The sequence below is a fragment of the Dreissena polymorpha genome, chromosome 5, assembly GCF_020536995.1.
Source record: "Dreissena polymorpha isolate Duluth1 chromosome 5, UMN_Dpol_1.0, whole genome shotgun sequence".
Classification (NCBI taxonomy): Eukaryota; Metazoa; Mollusca; class Bivalvia; order Myida; family Dreissenidae; genus Dreissena; species Dreissena polymorpha.
Window position 1 is genome coordinate 63,168,302 of NC_068359.1, and position 20,317 is coordinate 63,188,618.

Below are 20,317 nucleotides of genomic sequence, written 5' to 3' on the forward strand. Positions count from 1 at the left end.
AAAATATTTGCTGACGACACCAAGTTATATGCACCTGTGACGGACTCAGGCAGGCTGCAGGAGGATCTTGACTCTCTCAGCGAATGGGCACAAAAATGGGAACTTGCCTTCAACGTTGACAAATGCAAAGTTATACATTACGGAAACAATAACCCGAATCAACAGTATACTATGAATAATAAGCCTCTGCAGGCTGCAACTGAGGAATGTGATCTGGGAGTGCTCTTCGAAAGAGATCTAAAATTTAGTAAGCATATATCTACAAAGATAAATAAAGCAAACAGTATCCTAGCCTTAATAAAGAGATCTTTTGAGTTCATGGACAAATACTTATTTTTGAAATTATATACTGCCTTGGTGCGTCCGCATGTTGAGTTTGCAAATGTTATATGGTACCCATATTCAAAAAAGGACATTATTAGCATAGAAAAAGTTCAAAAAAGAGCCACAAAACTTGTACCGAATTTGAGGAATTCATCCTATGAGGAACGACTTAAAGAACTTAAATTACCATCACTTGCTCATCGCAGAATTCGTGGGGATGCCATTCAAACATTTAAAATAGTCAAAAATATAGATGATTGCGTTTTTGAGAACTTTTTCAATTATAAATCATCAACTAGAGGACATAACCTAAAGCTTGAGAAACCAAAGTCCAGAACATCTTTTTGTCAAAATCAATTTTCCAGAAGAGTGATTAACATGTGGAATGACTTGCCTCAATGTGTAGTTGATGCCAAGAATGTATTAGAATTCAAGAGCAGGATTGATCTACATTGGAATGGGGACATAGTGTATAAGTTTTAGTGATCACAACTGTTGTTTGTCAAAAGGACATTCATTCTTTACCATACTTAAGGAACTATTTTTTACTGAATAAGGGCTATTTTTATTAGTTGTGAGAACACATACGGATACAGTACCATAAGACGTCGATAAAAAGAGGGGTTTAAAAAGGACTTGAGTCCTTACCACAGAGCCCAAAATCATCCTACAGGTAATATGCAGTCCATATAGGTCCCATTTGGGCCGCCCAACAAAGGACAAAATCAGCTACCGGGCAGTTTCTGGGCAAACCCATTTGGGTAAGCCCAAATGGGAGTCATTTGGGACCTATATGGGTTAGCCCATATGGGAATGCCCTTAAGGGTCCCATATAGGTCCCATATTATTGCGCTATCAGGAAAAAGATATAAACTTTTATTTATTTGATTAAAAACTAATTTCTTCAAACGTATGCATGACAAACTTGATTTCAACTGCTAATATTTTACCCAAAAATATAAAATCAATGCATAAGCAAATAATATGCAGCCCATATGGGTCCCATACGGGTCCCATTTGGGCCGCCCAACAAAGGACAAAATCAGCTATCGGGCGCACATTTTTTGAAAATTCTGTTTTTGATATGGCTTTGTTTTAAATAATGTATATACTATGATAAATATATAGTTATTTTTAAAAGATAATTTTAATTTAAATAATCGCGCAGGAAAATAAAGTATTTAAATAATATGCGCATGCGCAGATGTTAATTCCGCCTCGCGAAAACATTCAAAACAAAAACACTCGAAACGGTAATTTGTTAAATTGTGATATTATACACGTAATTATATATTTCTTTTGAAATCAGATATATATTGCTGATCACGCATTATTTATTTATCTGTTACTTCAATGAATGCCTGTGTGTTTAATAAATTGAATTGCAAATTATTAGATTTCTTTATTCGCTTTGCCTTTGTCATGTATTTTCGCGACGTAAGTCGTTACGTTCGTTAGTCGCCATAGACCAATCTCTTAGTTAAACTGCTTAATTCAACTTGATTCTGCCTAAAATTCAATACAAACTATTTATAGCAGACAGGCGCATGTCTGAACAAATGGAACACTAAATTAGTAATCATGCTAATGCATGAGAATCTTACTTTTCTCATAGTATACATTGATAGTTCTGGCTACCATAACTTAAAATATCGCTTTTTATGATTTTTGACAGGCGCGACTTTATAATCATCAAAGACGTCTAATATAATGTTTTTTATAGGTCTTTGATAACTTGCACGCAAGCCAAGATTGTCTGCCTGTGGACAAATTTTAATGATTATTTAAACACATATTTGCAGAATATTAAAACAGTCTGTGTACTATTAAGAAATAATTAAATTCGTAATGTTTATTGTACAAATTTATTTCAGAAAATAAAATATTCACCACCGCCTCGTTTGCCAACATCGTCTTTACAAGGAATGTCCAGCAGTGCATGACAGAGGCTGGTCACTCCCATTAAAACCAGCTGAAGAGCCTTCCCAAAGACAGTTCATAGGACAAAGTAACTAATTTTTGTGCTTGAAACTTTAACCTAAAATAATTTAAGTTTTAGAATTACTGCTTATAAAATGCCTGATAGTTAATTACATAAATAATTGATGTACACAGATAACCCAACTTAAAAAATATAAAATACACAGTCATTTAGTGATCTATAATAAAACATACTTCTACTAGTAAAAGAAACAAATTGACGTTGACGGGCATATAGGTGCAAGTTGCTATAATCAGCCCTAGCCGTACAACAGCTGTTGGGACAAATCGGGCCCAACGCCATTATATCGGCACACATCCAATATAATTATATCCGACCCAGCTGTGACATATATTATTGTCAACATAATTTAAGGTACAGTTTTTTTTTACTCTGTCTTCAGATGCAGTTACACAGATTTTAAAGGTGTTGGAAACAATGAGAGACGAGAACAGGGAAATGAAGCGGATGCTGCAGCGGCTCTTGGCTAGGTCAGCTACTGAGGACAAGCCAATGCAACTGCCAGAGAACATCAGTCTTCCAATTGGAACATTTGAGCAAATGGATGAGTTTGAAGAGCATCTTGGTGATGAAGCTACGATCCATCTTTTCTAGGACTGCTGCATAGTTCAAGCTTTTTTATCAAATATATTAAGCAATGTTGTAAATGTAATTGACAGTTTTTTCTCCATTGATCCTAAACCATTCCTTTAAGGCTCATCTTCTAAGAAAGCATACAATCTTTTTTATCTGGACATGAAATGGTATATATTCCTTTGCAAAAGAAGAAACAGCATTCCAGTTTTTGAAGGTTTTACAAGACATATATATATATATATCATGTGCAATTACAAAAACACTAGAATGTATGAAGATATCAAAGATAATAATATGGACTTGTTCTCGAAAAAGGATTTGCCATTTATTTGAGTTTTGGATTTTTCTGCAGGATTTTTAATTAATAGTTTATAAAAAAAATTGTTTAGTCTTGCGAGTATGTTTTCTACAAATGTTCTTTGAGTACATGGTGTGTTATTTGTATTGGTTAAAGATTTAATATGCATGGGTATGCTTTTGAGTAATTTGTAGTACATCAGGAAAATACTTGAAGGTATTCTGTATATGTAATATATATTTAATATCAAAATAATAGAAGTCCTTAATTCTATAGTATAACTGGTCGACATATATAATGTTATAGAAAAACGTCTTGTTGTTTGAAGTTATGTCTTTATTGTTGAGTTCCATAATATAGTTTTACTGTTGGTTTAGGTTTATAGATTATGAGTAACATTATGAGTAACATTACTCCATGCAGATAGAACATTAGATAGAAACATGTTTTCGTTAGCAACTTCATGTATAATATTTTTGCTTATGTTACATTCAAAAAGTTAGGAATCACTATATTATTTTAGAATTTTCTGGTAGAATAGTTAACGTGGGATCCTCCTGCTATGTATGTATGTATCCATGTATATCTGTGCAGGGTTCGACATTAACTTTTTTTAAAGCCAGACCATCGGACCATCTCCTTTAAAATGTACTAGCCCGAATATGATGTCTACTAGACCATAAATAACAAAACAAATAAACACAATTGTGTCGTGTAACTGTTTAATCAATTATTTATCAGTAAATAATAAGTGAACACAAGAAAGTCATTTTGATGCAAAGAGTAAAAAATAAAATAAAACTATTTAACAACATAAATTGTTTGTTATAATTTCACTGTTTATCACCAGTTAAATAAATGATGTCTGTACAGCAGGTGACATTTATTCAAGGTCATCAAATTCTGGCCTCCTTGACCGCTGTGCTCCATGCAACCACAGCTCGAAAGTCCTTTTTCCAGCATAATCTGTGTCAGTTTTACCGTCGGATTCTTCTTTATTAACTTATTTGTCGGATGAAAATCCAATCTTGAACAAAGCCATTCTTTAAATAACATTCTCTCGTCTGCTACGCCAAAATGTTTACATTGATGATACCGATTGTCAATAGAAGTCGTAAAAACATGATGTAAAGTTCTAAGACACTTCAGAAAATCATTAATATTCATGACAACTTGACCAATGGAAACAAGTAATTTCTGCGGGAAGCTCTCCTTCGCGTCTCAAAATAGCGATGAATCATGTGAATTCTCCGCGTTTATTTATATACGATAGTTTTGTTCTGATGTAAATAACGGATACGAGAGTTATTTTACACATTAAGAGAAAAAGGTTTTCGGTTAGGTATAGTTATATGAATCAGTATAGATTTGTTATGTACGACCAGTCGGACAAGCTAGCCCACAGTTTTACTAGCCCGACCACCGGTCTTACTAGACAATGTCTGTCGGACGTGCCTTAGTGTCGAACCCTGCTGTGTAATACTTTATGTGAATAAAAGTTGAGAGTACTTTAATAAATTTTTAAGTCTTTTAACAAAAACCTTGTATTTCTTGCAGGATAATGCTATTTAGCTCTTAAACCCTTTGATATCACTCTGTTCCAGCAAGAAGAAATAGATAAAACATAGAAAAAAATGAAATTGGAAGTACATGTACAAGAATCTTTTGTCTGATGTTCAATTTGAACACACAGTATTTTATGTTTGCAGCCTACATATTATTTCTAACATAACCTGAATTTCCATTAATGCGTTGTCCAAAATTTTACAGGCTCTGTGTACCCATATTGAATACAATGCTACCAGTTTGTAGCCCATATTTAGTACAATGCTGCCCGTATGTAGCCCATATTGAGTAAAAGGGCTACCCGTATGTAGCCCATATTGAGCAAAAGGGCTGCCTGTATGTAGCCCATATTGAGTAAAAGGGATGCCCATGTTGGACATATATGGGTCCCATGTGGGAACCTATATGGGCCCCATGTGGGCTGCCAACATGGGACCCAGATGGGTAGTGCAACCGGGCTCCGTATGGGTCCCATCTGGGCTGCCCCATATACTTTCATGGGGCAGCCCAGATGGGACCCATGTGGAGCCCGGTTGCACTTCCCATCTGGGTCCCATGTTGGCAGCCCTCATGGGGCCCATATAGGTGCCCACATGGGTCCCACATAGATTGTTTGCTGGGCTCTTCTGAATTGTTTTACTTCGCGAGTAGACTAAACTCCAATTTGCAAACACTGGTTTCCGTGACACAAATTCAGTGGGCACATTTCTTAACAAAATATGTGTTGCTTGTACCTAAAACGTAGTCTTTTTTTTTGACAAACACATTTCATTATTCCTATCAGACTAGGTGATGTCAGTCTTTTATTCGATTGCTATTTGTTATTTCAATAATCTTAATTTTTTCTTCACAACGGCGCCATTTGCAAACAAATCAGCTGAGCGCATTTGAAGAACACGATTTTAATTGGAAGATTGGGAAACGACAGCCAATTATATGGCTCGTTTTAAAAATGCTTAGGCAGAATCTACCAGTGTAAAATGCGGAGAGATTTCGCGGGCCACGGATATTTCGGGCCGCTTATGAAATACGTCCGTGGAATCAGTGTTAGCCCCTCTCCCCCACATTTTTTAAAACGAATTTACGCAAATCTCAGAAGTGACATCCGGGACAACCCGATCCGCGGAAATCCGCAGATTCGTGGAAAAATCACACCCCTGAATATATAATAATACATCGCTTTAACAATCTAAAAGTAGAAATAGTTCTTTTAAACGGAGTTTTTAATAACGAAAGTGAAAACAACGGAAGTTGGATGGATATTCTGTGAGATGCACTTCGGCTCCAGAAAAACAATACAAATAAACTAAAAAAGACGTGTGGGGGACAATTTTCAGCTGGAAAATATTTGAAATAGGGTAAGTGATGATATCTCTACGTGGTCATTTCTGTTTTTTAGTGCGATCTCTTGCTGATTAATGTTAATAGTTGTTTTACTAGTTGCCACCCAACTGTCAAAATAAGTATGTGTTTTCTCAGGTATGTGTATACACATACCCGGTTTTCTCACCACTGCACGTGGTTTCGACCGATTTGTTTTGCACGTTTTTCTAGGGATTACAGCGATGGCCACGCCTTCATAATGGGTAGAATGAATCAAAACATAAATTCAATCGTTTTGCCAATTTCTTTATATTCCTTTACAATTGTATATGTCGTCTGCAATCTATTTCAATTTGAGATGGTTTAAAATTTGCAATTTGGTTGAGAGGTAAATAACAAAATTGTTAAGCCTTTGAAATAGAATTGTGAATCTTATTATCCACCATACCTGGATTTTAAAAAAGTAGTTACGTTTTAGTTATTTTTAGAGCTTTGTTTAGGATATTTTTCCAAAAAGGCAGTTGAATAAAAACTCATTTGTTGTTTTATGACAATAATTTTCTGTGAAATGTTGCTAACTTGACCTTGTATATGTATATAGCTTTGTATTTATTCAACTTAAGGTAGGGCATATCCTTCCTAACTTTAGATTGAGATTTTGTAAATTAGTGTAAAAATGTATTGGTTTTAAACCAAAATATGAATAAAGCACACAAATATTGAATGTCAAAAATGTGTTTATGTTATTCTATCCGTCTTTACCTTAAAAATGATATACAGTTTGACCATATTGTACCACATTCAATGAAGAAAAACCAAATTGAAGTTTTAATGAATTGTATCCCCCCCATGAACCTTAAAAGCAAAAGTCTCTTAAAGTCCCTTTCAAAATGGCACTTACATGTACACAAAGTACATGAAATTCACAGGTTAAAACACAATACAGTCACTGCTGTGATTATTACAATTCACTGCCTATTTCAGTGTCACTGACTATAAATATATAATGATAAAAATATTGTCCAGATTACTGAGACTGTTTACTTCAACAAACTGTTTAATGAATTTCAAATACTATCTGGTAAGTCACTGTTGTTGTTATTTAACAATTAGTCTCTTTTATATCACTGGCTCGATTGTAACTCTTGGGTTTTTTCTTATGTATCAAAATAATTGATAAATAAGTTGTAAGTTCAAATTTCTTCTCTTTAATGACTATGAAACCAGTGTTACTTAATTCGCATTATACATGTAACAAAATAAGATTTCTAGTCTTGTCTTCCCTTCACTCGTCCAGGGAATAATCTAGAATTTACTATCTATGGGTCCCTGAACTCGCAGATTTTAGACCAAAGGCCAAAATTAATGAGTCCAACTTGAAAAAAGAATGGGTCCCAAATTTTGAAAGATACCAAGTAGTGAAGAACATTTAAGTGACACTAGCTCAATAACTATATTTTGCATTAAACTTTTAATAATCTCTAAAACAGTGAATTTTGAAACCAAAAAACAAATTCAGGGTTATCACTATCTTGTGTGCCTTCACATAGGCTATAAGTGTCAGTAACATGAATGAAACCTGTTACAAAATTTCAACTTTATTCAAGTCAATGATAATATTATTGTTAACATTCGAATTGCGAGCCTGATAATATCATTGTTAACATCCGAATTGCGAGCCGTTGACCTACTGTTATTTAAGTTTAAAGTTGTTTGTTTTGGATCTAGCTTCAACACCTTATTTTGTAGGCATTATTTCTGTATTATTTATGACTAAGTTACAAAAAGTTAAAGTAGGCCTTCATCCGGGGACTCTAGAATATATCATAACACACTCTATTTAAAAGGTCGATTCTAATTGGTTCGTATTATACAGCAGCAGCTCAACTAGAGCCAATCAAAAGACTTGTTGCAGTCTTCAAGCCTCATTCGGTTAAACTCAGCGTTCATCGCTACACTTTTGACTCCTGCCCAAGATGGTTCGTACTTATCGTGATTTGCGTATGTGTTAACGGAATCGTTTCAGCAATGCGTCCAAGTGGACGCACATATTTCAAAACTATGCGTCAATTTCGATATTTGTGCGTCAAAGACGCGGGACGCACATGTAGATTATTCCCTGCTCGTCAGAGTATGTGGTACTCTAGACTCTTTCGCACCGAGGCCTTCTAACTTTTCTCTCTCTCTTGTTAGTGCAGTGACTTAGATATCCATATTTCTTAATTAAAGATAAATGATCTGCCAAAAGATGACAAGAGATATTCCCAGAAGAGATTCTTAATTCAAAATGTCTACATTCTTTTACAAGCTAACCGACTTCCGCCAAAAATGCTAGTCTCACACCTCTACATATTTTCGGTACCATTCAGGTGACAATACACTAAAAGTTCACTTGGTAACATCTGCGTTTAATGATTACGATACTTTTTTTTGTGTCCCACAATCTAGAAATCTATATATGCATGTCGTTATTAATATCTTTCAGTTACAAGCACATGGCTAGAAATTGCAACCATACTGATAGTTCAAAATTTGTCACCAACTGCAAGTACTATATTAAACGTTGAACATACGATGTGAACATGTTGTTTATAAAACATGCTGAAAAGCACGTAATAATCTCTACATGTCACGTATCAATCGATTTCGTGTATTATACAGTGTTGTGTTTCCGGACTTAATCCGGTGCCAGTTTTTTGTGGTTCCGTGTGTTATACGTTGCCCGTGAAATCAATATGCAATCCTTTTAAAATGCAAGTCAGGGCCCTCAATCAATTTTAGGGGAAGCGGGTCACTGCCCATAGCAGGGGGAATTTTCGCAGCGTTTCCCTTTTTGGTGGATTTTTAACTTACTCTCTAATTATTACATTTGTACATGTTTGCACTATATTCATTGCTTATTTCATAATTAAGTATGTTTGACAAGATTAAATTAAAATAGAATTGATATATAGTAATCATGAGACAACAGTCTATCTATAAAAAAAAAAAAAAAAAAAAAAAATTTTTTTTTTTTTTTTAGGGGGAATTTTTCCCCAAAAAAGGGGAAAAAAGTATACTTTTCAGGGGGGGGGGAATGCGGCCGAATTTCGGCCGTGGGTTTGACAGATTGAGGGCCCTGCAAGTACTCATGTTTTTGAAGTTGCCATTAATTTCCTACAATTTCCTTATAATTCTGAATGATTATAACAACAATGTAAAGTAGTAGTATTATATGTTTTTTCTCTACAGTCACAAAAAAGCAAGTATTTTAAACTATTTCATGACTATGAGGTAGGTATGGTTCATTTGTTTTCGTTTGTTTTGATAAAATGTTTTATTTACATAACGAATTACGAAGTAAACCATAAGCTGAAATACCATAATGTTCCACGAGCAATAGTAACTGTATTTGGCATTTTAACGCAGTTTTGTGGCCAATTTCACTTCCAATACTAGGCACATCCTGCATTTTACCTTGTTTATTTTCCAATATTATCTGTTGCCGTTTCGCGTATTATCCTGAAAAGTACAAATGTTTCCAGTATTATCCATATTGGTAAGGCACCGTGCAAATGGACAACTTAACTTCATAAGAGGATTTTTTGAGGGGATAGCTGGCGGAGTAGAAGAGAGGGGGGGCAGTAAGCAACTAATGCCGATTGCCTGGGGAAAACAAACTTGGTTACTTCAACCAGAGACGTATCTGCTTCAACGTATGCATTCAGATTCAGACGGTGTCCCAAGTTTCATGAAAAAAGAACTGAACATTTCTCAGTTAGATTATAAGCCAGTTGGCTGGAGTGCTGTATTCTTAATGCTTTCTACACCGTCAGTGCCAAAATATGACTTTAAATTGATTTGAAATACACTATTAAACAGAATATAATTGAAATTTACCAATCTCTAAATATTGGCGGGAGCGTTCCATCCATAAGTTGCAGACGAAAGACAGTTTCCGGTTTCGTTACAGGCGACATTCCACTAACATATTGGTTATTTATGCTCAATTGAGCGTTGTCGGCTAAGGTACTTCTTTAAAGTATCCGGAGTTATCTTAAGTATACTACAATGTACCCCGGGCTCATATTTATAGTAAAAAAATCTTTTATATATTTATATACTTCCATTCTTACGTTTAACTTTAGTTGTGTGTGGTTAGTAACATAAGTACTGGTAAAGCAAAGTCCTTGTTTAGGTTCATGAAGATTATCACGAAGTTGATGTGCGATATGGACTTTTTAGCTTAGCTTGAACAGCAGGGATACAGTATGGCATTGCAACCTCGTTTGCATGTGGTTAGTCGACCAGTTTGAATAGAATTGAATTGAATTGTTACTCTTTATTATGCATTTATAAATAGGCGATATGAATGTGTTACAACATAGAGAATTTATTTTTCTATCGAACATTAACCAAACTTTAATTATTGTAATATGCTATTCAGATCTCAGAGGAAGCAAATGAGGGACCCAAATTCTGAGTACACGATAAAGTTTTGGAAGAAAAATGCAAATAGTGGTCATTATGCCAAGATAGAAATTTGTTTTTTTTTTCTATGACTGTTAACCAATCATATAAATGGCCAATTGAATCACTATATATGTAGCACAAGTCTTTGTATTAGTTCCGAACATGCTTGATACATGTAGAAATTATTTGTTTGAATGCTTGACTGTCATAGATGAAGATTTGCACATAAATCTGAAAGAGCTTAATTATTTTTTCCGTTATTTTCATATTGTGATTTTAATACGTGTTTTAATGATAAGTTATGTAATTAATACATTTTATTGGTGCCTTTAGCCTCGTGAAACATTCCACTTCCTGGGTATAATTCTTCGTCTATATTTATTGAATTACTGGCATGCTTAAATGCCCGCTACATTTAAACTGATTAATTTATGTAAATTGTGATTGTACTAGAGTTGCGACACCTTAAGGGTTTCGCGGGATGGAATGAGTGGGGAGATCACTTTTCAGCTTTCCGAAAGCAAGGACTGTCTGGACGTGAAACACCAGCTTTCCAACAAATTGTTGTCGTACCCAAAATTATCGTACCAACATTTTTTTCGAAAAGTTTAGTTACGAAAATAAATGTGCTTACAAACATTTTTGGTACGAAAAAAATATGCCAAAAAATCTTCGAGTACGAAAATACATTTGGTTACGAAAAAACAATTGGTAAGAAAAATGTGGGTACGAAAAAAATGTGGGTACGAAAATTTTGGGTACGAACACTTTATGCCAAAAATAATTTGGATACAAAAAATGATGGTACAAAAATTGTGGTTAAAAAAAATGTGGGTAAGAAAATTTTGAATACAAAAAAATTGGGTACGAAAAATATTGGGCACGTAAATAAATAGGGTACGAAACATTTAAGGCACGATTTTTTTTCGTACCGACAATTTTCTTAACAAAAATGTATCACATCAATTTTTTTTATCAGGAAAGATGGGGTACCTGTAAGTGTATCGGGGTTCTCAAAAAATCATTTGAAAACGTATACTTCACAGTACCTGGGGTACGGGGAAGTAGAACCAGAGAGACCTTGACCCAATCAGCCGAAGATGAGCAAATATAATCATTTTTCTTAAAAATAAATCATCCTCTGAAGCCCCCACAGGGATTCAAACCCCGAGCTCTTTCCTCTGAGAAGGAAAGTATTCTATCGTGAAATACATGGGCATGTAAGAGGAAAATTAGCAATTTTAAACCTATCAACATATTGATTTGAACAATATTTATATGGTATTATAATATGAAAACATCCCGAAAGTTAATTTTTCACATGACCTATGAAACAAAAAAGACATCTCTCAATCTGCGATACATTACAATTAAAGTTTAAGACGTGTAAAATACCAGTAGGTATACAAATCTGAAAATATTCCATGTTTTTGTTTGACTGTAAGTATACCATTAAGAGGGCCATGTGCCCTAAGATGCTTACCTGAGATCCTAATTAAGGTACTTAACTAGTATCACAAGGAAGAGAACAAAATAAAGAAAGTACTTGATGAAACATAAATATTTAATTTCTTAAACAATTGTTATTTTTGAACTCGACTGAGATATATTGTTAGAACAAATGTTTTTACCGATGTTCATGAAGTCTAGACAATGCAATTGATTTCTATGGTATGCTTTTTATACTCATTCTAGTGACCTTTTTTATTTCACATAGCCCAGATTTGAGTGGGACAAATTTTCTGACCAAATTTAATGTAGATTGGCCAATACATTTGGTAATTAGTCCCCTTTCCCGGGTGACCATATTTTAAAGGAACAGGAAAAGTTTTTTTAATTTAGCCGCGATATCATCAGAACAAATTACCTTGCCAAGTTTAGTGAAGAATGAACTGTAAATGTGACTTGTAGAGAGTTAACAATGTTTTACTATTGGCATATTATATAAGAAAAAAATGCCCCTCCCCCCCCCCTGGCAGCCATGTTTTTCAACTGACAGAATCATTTTCGAATTCAGCACAAATATCAGTATAACAAATCTTCTGATCATGTTTCATGAAGATTGTGAAAAAATGTGGCCTCTTCCGTGTTAACAAGGCAAATGTTGACGACGCACTACAGACAATGGACAAACGGCGATCACAAAATCCAGAGTTTAAATGAAATTACATTACACGAGATACGTATTTCATACTACACGAAAGCGAAAGAGACGTAAACATCTAAATTTAGTATAAACGAAACGCTGGCCTTAATTTAAACTTTAATCCAAGGCTTTAAACAATCAAGTTACATGTACAACCATACGCACCTCCATTTTCTGTTTCTTCCTTCCCTTTCTTAAAATTTATTTAATAAATTGTGATTGTACTGGATGTTTAATATAACACATTTTTCTTTTTTCAAAATATTACTTTTTATCTTTCCGTTGTGTTTTGACTTTCTAGATGTGGATGCCTACTTTATGCAGCTGTTTCATAATTTCGTTATATGCATATTTAAACTATTCGAATTTTAACGATTTAACTATTTTAAAGTGTAAGTTAATGGATGTAATTGTTTTTGATTTTTTGTTGGATTATTGTAGTTGACATCAAAAGTGCACACTATGATGTTAAAGGGATCTTTTCACGCTTTGGTAAATTGACAAAATTGAAAAAAGTTGTTTCAGATTCGCAAATTTTCGCTTTAGTTATGATATAAGTGAGGAAACAGTAATACTGAACATTTACCATGCTCTAATATAGCCATTACATGCATCTTTTGACGATTTAAAAACCTAAAAATTATAAAGCGTTGCAACGCGAAACGGTTGAATAATTTGGAGAGTTCTGTTTTTGTCGTTAAATTTTGTGCAACTACAAAGATTGCTTATATAACGTATAAAATACGTAATGTAGTGTACTTGGCGGAATAGCTCAGTTGGCTAAAGCGTTTTTACTTCAGGATTCTGGCAGGACTCCACGGGTCACTGGTTCGAAACCTGCTCCGGGCAATGTTCTTTTCCTTTTTTAAATTTTATTCTTGATTTTTTACTGGAGCTTTTACGATCCAATGTTTACATGTATCAATATAAAGCGTTTAATGAATAAGTTAAAAAATGCCAAAATCTGTGAAAAGGCCCCTTTAAGGTATTATGTTAATGTACGAAAATGAATGTGACTGATGTATTGACATGTTTTGCTTACAGATAAGGCAATGTTTAAGAACAGCTAAAGCTTCTTGGTTGTTGATTTCTGTAAAGTCGGAGGTTTCAGAAAGTGATGAATGCACCGAAATACTGATCTTGAGCCATTAGTTCGGATACGTTTCCCTGCCATTGACAGAAAAAAAATATAAATGAAAAATAGCAGTAGGGTTGCGTATCCCGCTCGCAGTTACATCAATCGTTCATGGTGTTAATGGATAAATGTAACGTACATCGCAGCTGACTTTAAAGGGACTGTCCAACAGATTAAAGCGTCGTTCGACGCAAATCGATATTTTGGGAAACTACGAGGATTGCATATATAGCTTAAAAATATCTCCGCATTTGACGTGAGCGTGGATGGTCGAGTGATAAGTGGGGAGATATTTTAATCCAAGCTTCCACGACTCTAGGGGTCAGTGGTTCGACGTTTTTTCGTCTTTTTTTCGGCGTAAGCTGTATTAAGCCAGCTTTTCACCCTGACTTGACCTTTGTAAGTGTCAAATAATATTCAAATAAAATTTCCCGCGGCTAGGTACGAATGAATGCATTTCATTTATTCCATTGGCTGATTTGAGTATAACACCAGAACATTGGAAACGTATCCGCGTCTTTGTAACACTGTTTTACTGCATGAAACAATTTTATCTCTGATGAAAAGGCTCAATAGATAGAACAGTTTTACAATCAATTTTCGACATAAATACAGTTTGTGCGTTCACCTTTTATTTTCAGAGAATTACCAGCGCAAAAGCGTTTATACTAAAGGCTATATTCTCATATTTAGTACTTACTTGCATTGCATATCAACCCGCGAGGTTTCGGGTCAATTCGCGGCCAGTGTGTGAAAGTCAGAGTTTATATACAGTTCATCACCGGAGTTCGCAGAAGGATTTGCGATCTTTTCATTGAAGGAAAAAATTGGAATCTATGCTTTTTTTGTCTGATGGAGTAAATAGTTCGTTTACTCGCTTTGTCGATATATCAATATTTTAGGCACAGCTGTTGCCTTGGTCGTGTACAGTTGGCGTAAACAAGCCGTCGTTTCAGCAGAGAATTGTTACCTAACTTTAAAGGGATCTTTTCACGCTTTGGTAAATTGACAAAATTGAAAAAAGTTGTTTCAGATTCGCAAATTTTCGTTTTAGTTATGATATTTGTGAGGAAACAGTCGTACTGAACATTTACCATGGTCTAATATAGCCATTATATGCATCTTTTGACGATTTTAAAACCTAAAAATTATAAAGCGCTGCAACGCGAAACGATTGAATAATTTGGGGAGTTCTGTTTTTGTCGTTAAATTTTGTGAAACTACGAAGATTGCTTATATAAGGTTTAAAATACATCAGCTAGTGTAATCGGCGGAATAGCTCAGTAGGCTAAAGCGTTTTTACTTCAGGACTCTGGCAGGACTCCATGGGTCACTGGATCGAAACCTGGTCCGGGAAATGTTCTTTTCCTATTTTAAATTTAATTCTTGATTTTTTACTGGAGCTTTTACGATCCAATGTTTACATTTATCGATATAAAGCATTTAATGAATAAGTTAAAAAATGCCAAAATCTGTGAAAAGGCCCCTTTAATGCATCGCATTCCAATCCGCAAGATATCAAGGTCAGTTTGCGGTCAGTTGCAGAAATCTATATATAAACGCCGTCTCGTAAACTTTGTGCACTTGAAGTCTGTTTTGATCAAAAAGATACTAAATAAAGATATTCGGCGAAATTATTGTGGTATGTCAATCATCGATTTTTAATATGTTTTCAACATTTGCATGATAAGGACCAGTTTTGATAAAATTAATTAGAAATATTTATCCATTTAGACCAGTTTATTAAGCATGAGCACAATAATTCACTATACTATAATTATGCAATTAAATAAGATTCGAGTATTGCCGGCTGACCTTTATGCACTCGTTTATTTTCATGTTTCTTGTGTTTTTCTATTCTGTAAATATAGATATCTGAGTAATAATATCACATAAAGCAAAATAAACCACGAAATCTGGCGCAACACCCCGTAATTGATTTGCTTGTGATGTAGCTAAGAACTGCGCAGAAAAAAGGCATCCGCTACTTTTTATCTCATAGAGATAACTTTTGATCGTTCATAAACATCGACCACAATCAACGCCGTATATCTTTTTTAAAGATATTTCTTGTTTAAATTGTATTCTTATTTTTTACTGGAGATGTTTAGTTCAAATGTTTAAATTTATCAATATAAAGCATTTAAAGCAGTTAATGACAAGCTTTGATACATGCCAAAATCTGTTGGACGGCCCCTTTAAGAAAACTACTGCAACACTTGATGCACGTATACAATGTATTAAATTTTTTTTTTTTTTTTAGGGGGAATTTTTCCCCCAAAAAGGGGAAAAAAGTATACTTTTCAGGGGGGGGGAAATGCGGCCGAATTTCGGCCGTGGGTTTGACAGATTGAGGGCCCTGCAAGTACTCATGTTTTTGAAGTTGCCAGTAATTTCCTACAATTTCCTTATAATTCTGAATGATTATAACAACAATGTAAAGTAGTAGTATTATATGTTTTTTCTCTACAGTCACAAAAAAGCAAGTATTTTAAACTATTTCATGACTATGAGGTAGGTATGGTTCATTTGTTTTCGTTTGTTTTGATAAAATGTTTTATTTACATAACGAATTACGAAGTAAACCATAAGCTGAAATACCATAATGTTCCACGAGCAATAGTAACTGTATTTGGCATTTTAACGCAGTTTTGTGGCCAATTTCACTTCCAATACTAGGCACATCCTGCATTTTACCTTGTTTATTTTCCAATATTATCTGTTGCCGTTTCGCGTATTATCCTGAAAAGTACAAATGTTTCCAGTATTATCCATATTGGTAAGGCACCGTGCAAATGGACAACTTAACTTCATAAGAGGATTTTTTGAGGGGATAGCTGGCGGAGTAGAAGAGAGGGGGGGGGGGCAGTAAGCAACTAATGCCGATTGCCTGGGGAAAACAAACTTGGTTACTTCAACCAGAGACGTATCTGCTTCAACGTATGCATTCAGATTCAGACGGTGTCCCAAGTTTCATGAAAAAAGAACTGAACATTTCTCAGTTAGATTATAAGCCAGTTGGCTGGAGTGCTGTATTCTTAATGCTTTCTACACCGTCAGTGCCAAAATATGACTTTAAATTGATTTGAAATACACTATTAAACAGAATATAATTGAAATTTACCAATCGCTAAATATTGGCGGGAGCGTTCCATCCATAAGTTGCAGACGAAAGACAGTTTCCGGTTTCGTTACAGGCGACATTCCACTAACATATTGGTTATTTCAGCTCAATTGAGCGTTGTCGGCTAAGGTACTTCTTTAAAGTATCCGGAGTTATCTTAAGTATACTACAATGTACCCCGGGCTCATATTTATAGTAAAAAAATCTTTTATATATTTATATACTTCCATTCTTACGTTTAACTTTAGTTGTGTGTGGTTAGTAACATAAGTACTGGTAAAGCAAAGTCCTTGTTTAGGTTCATGAAGATTATCACGAAGTTGATGTGCGATATGGACTTTTTAGCTTAGCTTGAACAGCAGGGATACAGTATGGCATTGCAACCTCGTTTGCATGTGGTTAGTCGACCAGTTTGAATAGAATTGAATTGAATTGTTACTCTTTATTATGCATTTATAAATAGGCGATATGAATGTGTTACAACATAGAGAATTTATTTTTCTATCGAACATTAACCAAACTTTAATTATTGTAATATGCTATTCAGATCTCAGAGGAAGCAAATGAGGGACCCAAATTCTGAGTACACGATAAAGTTTTGGAAGAAAAATGCAAATAGTTGTCATTATGCCAAGATAGAAATTTGTTTTTTTTTCTATGACTGTTAACCAATCATATAAATGGCCAATTGAATCACTATATATGTAGCACAAGTCTTTGTATTAGTTCCGAACATGCTTGATACATGTAGAAATTATTTGTTTGAATGCTTGACTGTCATAGATGAAGATTTGCACATAAATCTGAAAGAGCTTAATTATTTTTTCCGTTATTTTCATATTGTGATTTTAATACGTGTTTTAATGATAAGTTATGTAATTAATACATTTTATTGGTGCCTTTAGCCTCGTGAAACATTCCACTTCCTGGGTATAATTCTTCGTCTATATTTATTGAATTACTGGCATGCTTAAATGCCCGCTACATTTAAACTGATTAATTTATGTAAATTGTGATTGTACTAGAGTTGCGACACCTTAAGGGTTTCGCGGGATGGAATGAGTGGGGAGATCACTTTTCAGCTTTCCGAAAGCAAGGACTGTCTGGACGTGAAACACCAGCTTTCCAACAAATTGTTGTCGTACCCAAAATTATCGTACCAACATTTTTTTCGAAAAGTTTAGTTACGAAAATAAATGTGCTTACAAACATTTTTGGTACGAAAAAAATATGCCAAAAAATCTTCGAGTACGAAAATACATTTGGTTACGAAAAAACAATTGGTAAGAAAAATGTGGGTACGAAAAAAATGTGGGTACGAAAATTTTGGGTACGAACACTTTATGCCAAAAATAATTTGGATACAAAAAATGATGGTACAAAAATTGTGGTTAAAAAAAATGTGGGTAAGAAAATTTTGAATACAAAAAAATTGGGTACGAAAAATATTGGGCACGTAAATAAATAGGGTACGAAACATTTAAGGCACGATTTTTTTTCGTACCGACAATTTTCTTAACAAAAATGTATCACATCAATTTTTTTTATCAGGAAAGATGGGGTACCTGTAAGTGTATCGGGGTTCTCAAAAAATCATTTGAAAACGTATACTTCACAGTACCTGGGGTACGGGGAAGTAGAACCAGAGAGACCTTGACCCAATCAGCCGAAGATGAGCAAATATAATCATTTTTCTTAAAAATAAATCATCCTCTGAAGCCCCCACAGGGATTCAAACCCCGAGCTCTTTCCTCTGAGAAGGAAAGTATTCTATCGTGAAATACATGGGCATGTAAGAGGAAAATTAGCAATTTTAAACCTATCAACATATTGATTTGAACAATATTTATATGGTATTATAATATGAAAACATCCCGAAAGTTAATTTTTCACATGACCTATGAAACAAAAAAGACATCTCTCAATCTGCGATACATTACAATTAAAGTTTAAGACGTGTAAAATACCAGTAGGTATTCAAATCTGAAAATATTCCATGTTTTTGTTTGACTGTAAGTATACCATTAAGAGGGCCATGTGCCCTAAGATGCTTACCTGAGATCCTGATCTTTTCACGCTTTGGTAAATTGACAAAATTGAAAAAAGTTGTTTCAGATTCGCAAATTTTCGCTTTAGTTATGATATAAGTGAGGAAACAGTAATACTGAACATTTACCATGCTCTAATATAGCCATTACATGCATCTTTTGACGATTTAAAAACCTAAAAATTATAAAGCGTTGCAACGCGAAACGGTTGAATAATTTGGAGAGTTCTGTTTTTGTCGTTAAATTTTGTGCAACTACAAAGATTGCTTATATAACGTATAAAATACGTAATGTAGTGTACTTGGCGGAATAGCTCAGTTGGCTAAAGCGTTTTTACTTCAGGATTCTGGAAGGACTCCACGGGTCACTGGTTCGAAACCTGCTCCGGGCAATGTTCTTTTCCTTTTTTAAATTTTATTCTTGATTTTTTACTGGAGCTTTTACGATCCAATGTTTACATGTATCAATATAAAGCGTTTAATGAATAAGTTAAAAAATGCCAAAATCTGTGAAAAGGCCCCTTTAAGGTATTATGTTAATGTACGAAAATGAATGTGACTGATGTATTGACATGTTTTGCTTACAGATAAGGCAATGTTTAAGAACAGCTAAAGCTTCTTGGTTGTTGATTTCTGTAAAGTCGGAGGTTTCAGAAAGTGATGAATGCACCGAAATACTGATCTTGAGCCATTAGTTCGGATACGTTTCCCTGCCATTGACAGAAAAAAAATATAAATGAAAAATAGCAGTAGGGTTGCGTATCCCGCTCGCAGTTACATCAATCGTTCATGGTGTTAATGGATAAATGTAACGTACATCGCAGCTGACTTTAAAGGGACTGTCCAACAGATTAAAGCGTCGTTCGACGCAAATCGATATTTTGGGAAACTACGAGGATTGCATATATAGCTTAAAAATATCTCCGCATTTGACGTGAGCGTGGATGGTCGAGTGATAAGTGGGGAGATATTTTAATCCAAGCTTCCACGACTCTAGGGGTCAGTGGTTCGACGTTTTTTCGTCTTTTTTTCGGCGTAAGCTGTATTAAGCCAGCTTTTCAACCTGACTTGACCTTTGTAAGTGTCAAATAATATTCAAATAAAATTTCCCGCGGCTAGGTACGAATGAATGTATTTCATTTATTCCATTGGCTGATTTGAGTATAACACCAGAACATTGGAAACGTATCCGCGTCTTTGTAACACTGTTTTACTGCATGAAACAATTTTATCTCTGATGAAAAGGCTCAATAGATAGAACAGTTTTACAATCAATTTTCGACATAAATACAGTTTGTGCGTTCACCTTTTATTTTCAGAGAAT

The 20,317-nt window shown here is 34.6% G+C and overlaps 1 protein-coding gene across 2 annotated transcripts in view; it reads right to left on the reverse strand.

The window, feature by feature from the left end:
* Window positions 1-16,982, reverse strand: part of LOC127832428 (histone-lysine N-methyltransferase PRDM9-like) — a 75,025-nt gene extending 58,043 nt beyond the window's left edge. For both annotated transcript variants that reach the window (XM_052357889.1, XM_052357888.1), the window contains exon 1: window positions 16,947-16,982. In XM_052357889.1, coding sequence (XP_052213849.1) covers window positions 16,947-16,977 — 31 coding nt within the window. In that variant the 5' untranslated portion in view covers window positions 16,978-16,982. The remainder of the gene's footprint in view (window positions 1-16,946) is intronic.
* Window positions 16,983-20,317: the final 3,335 nt, after the last annotated feature.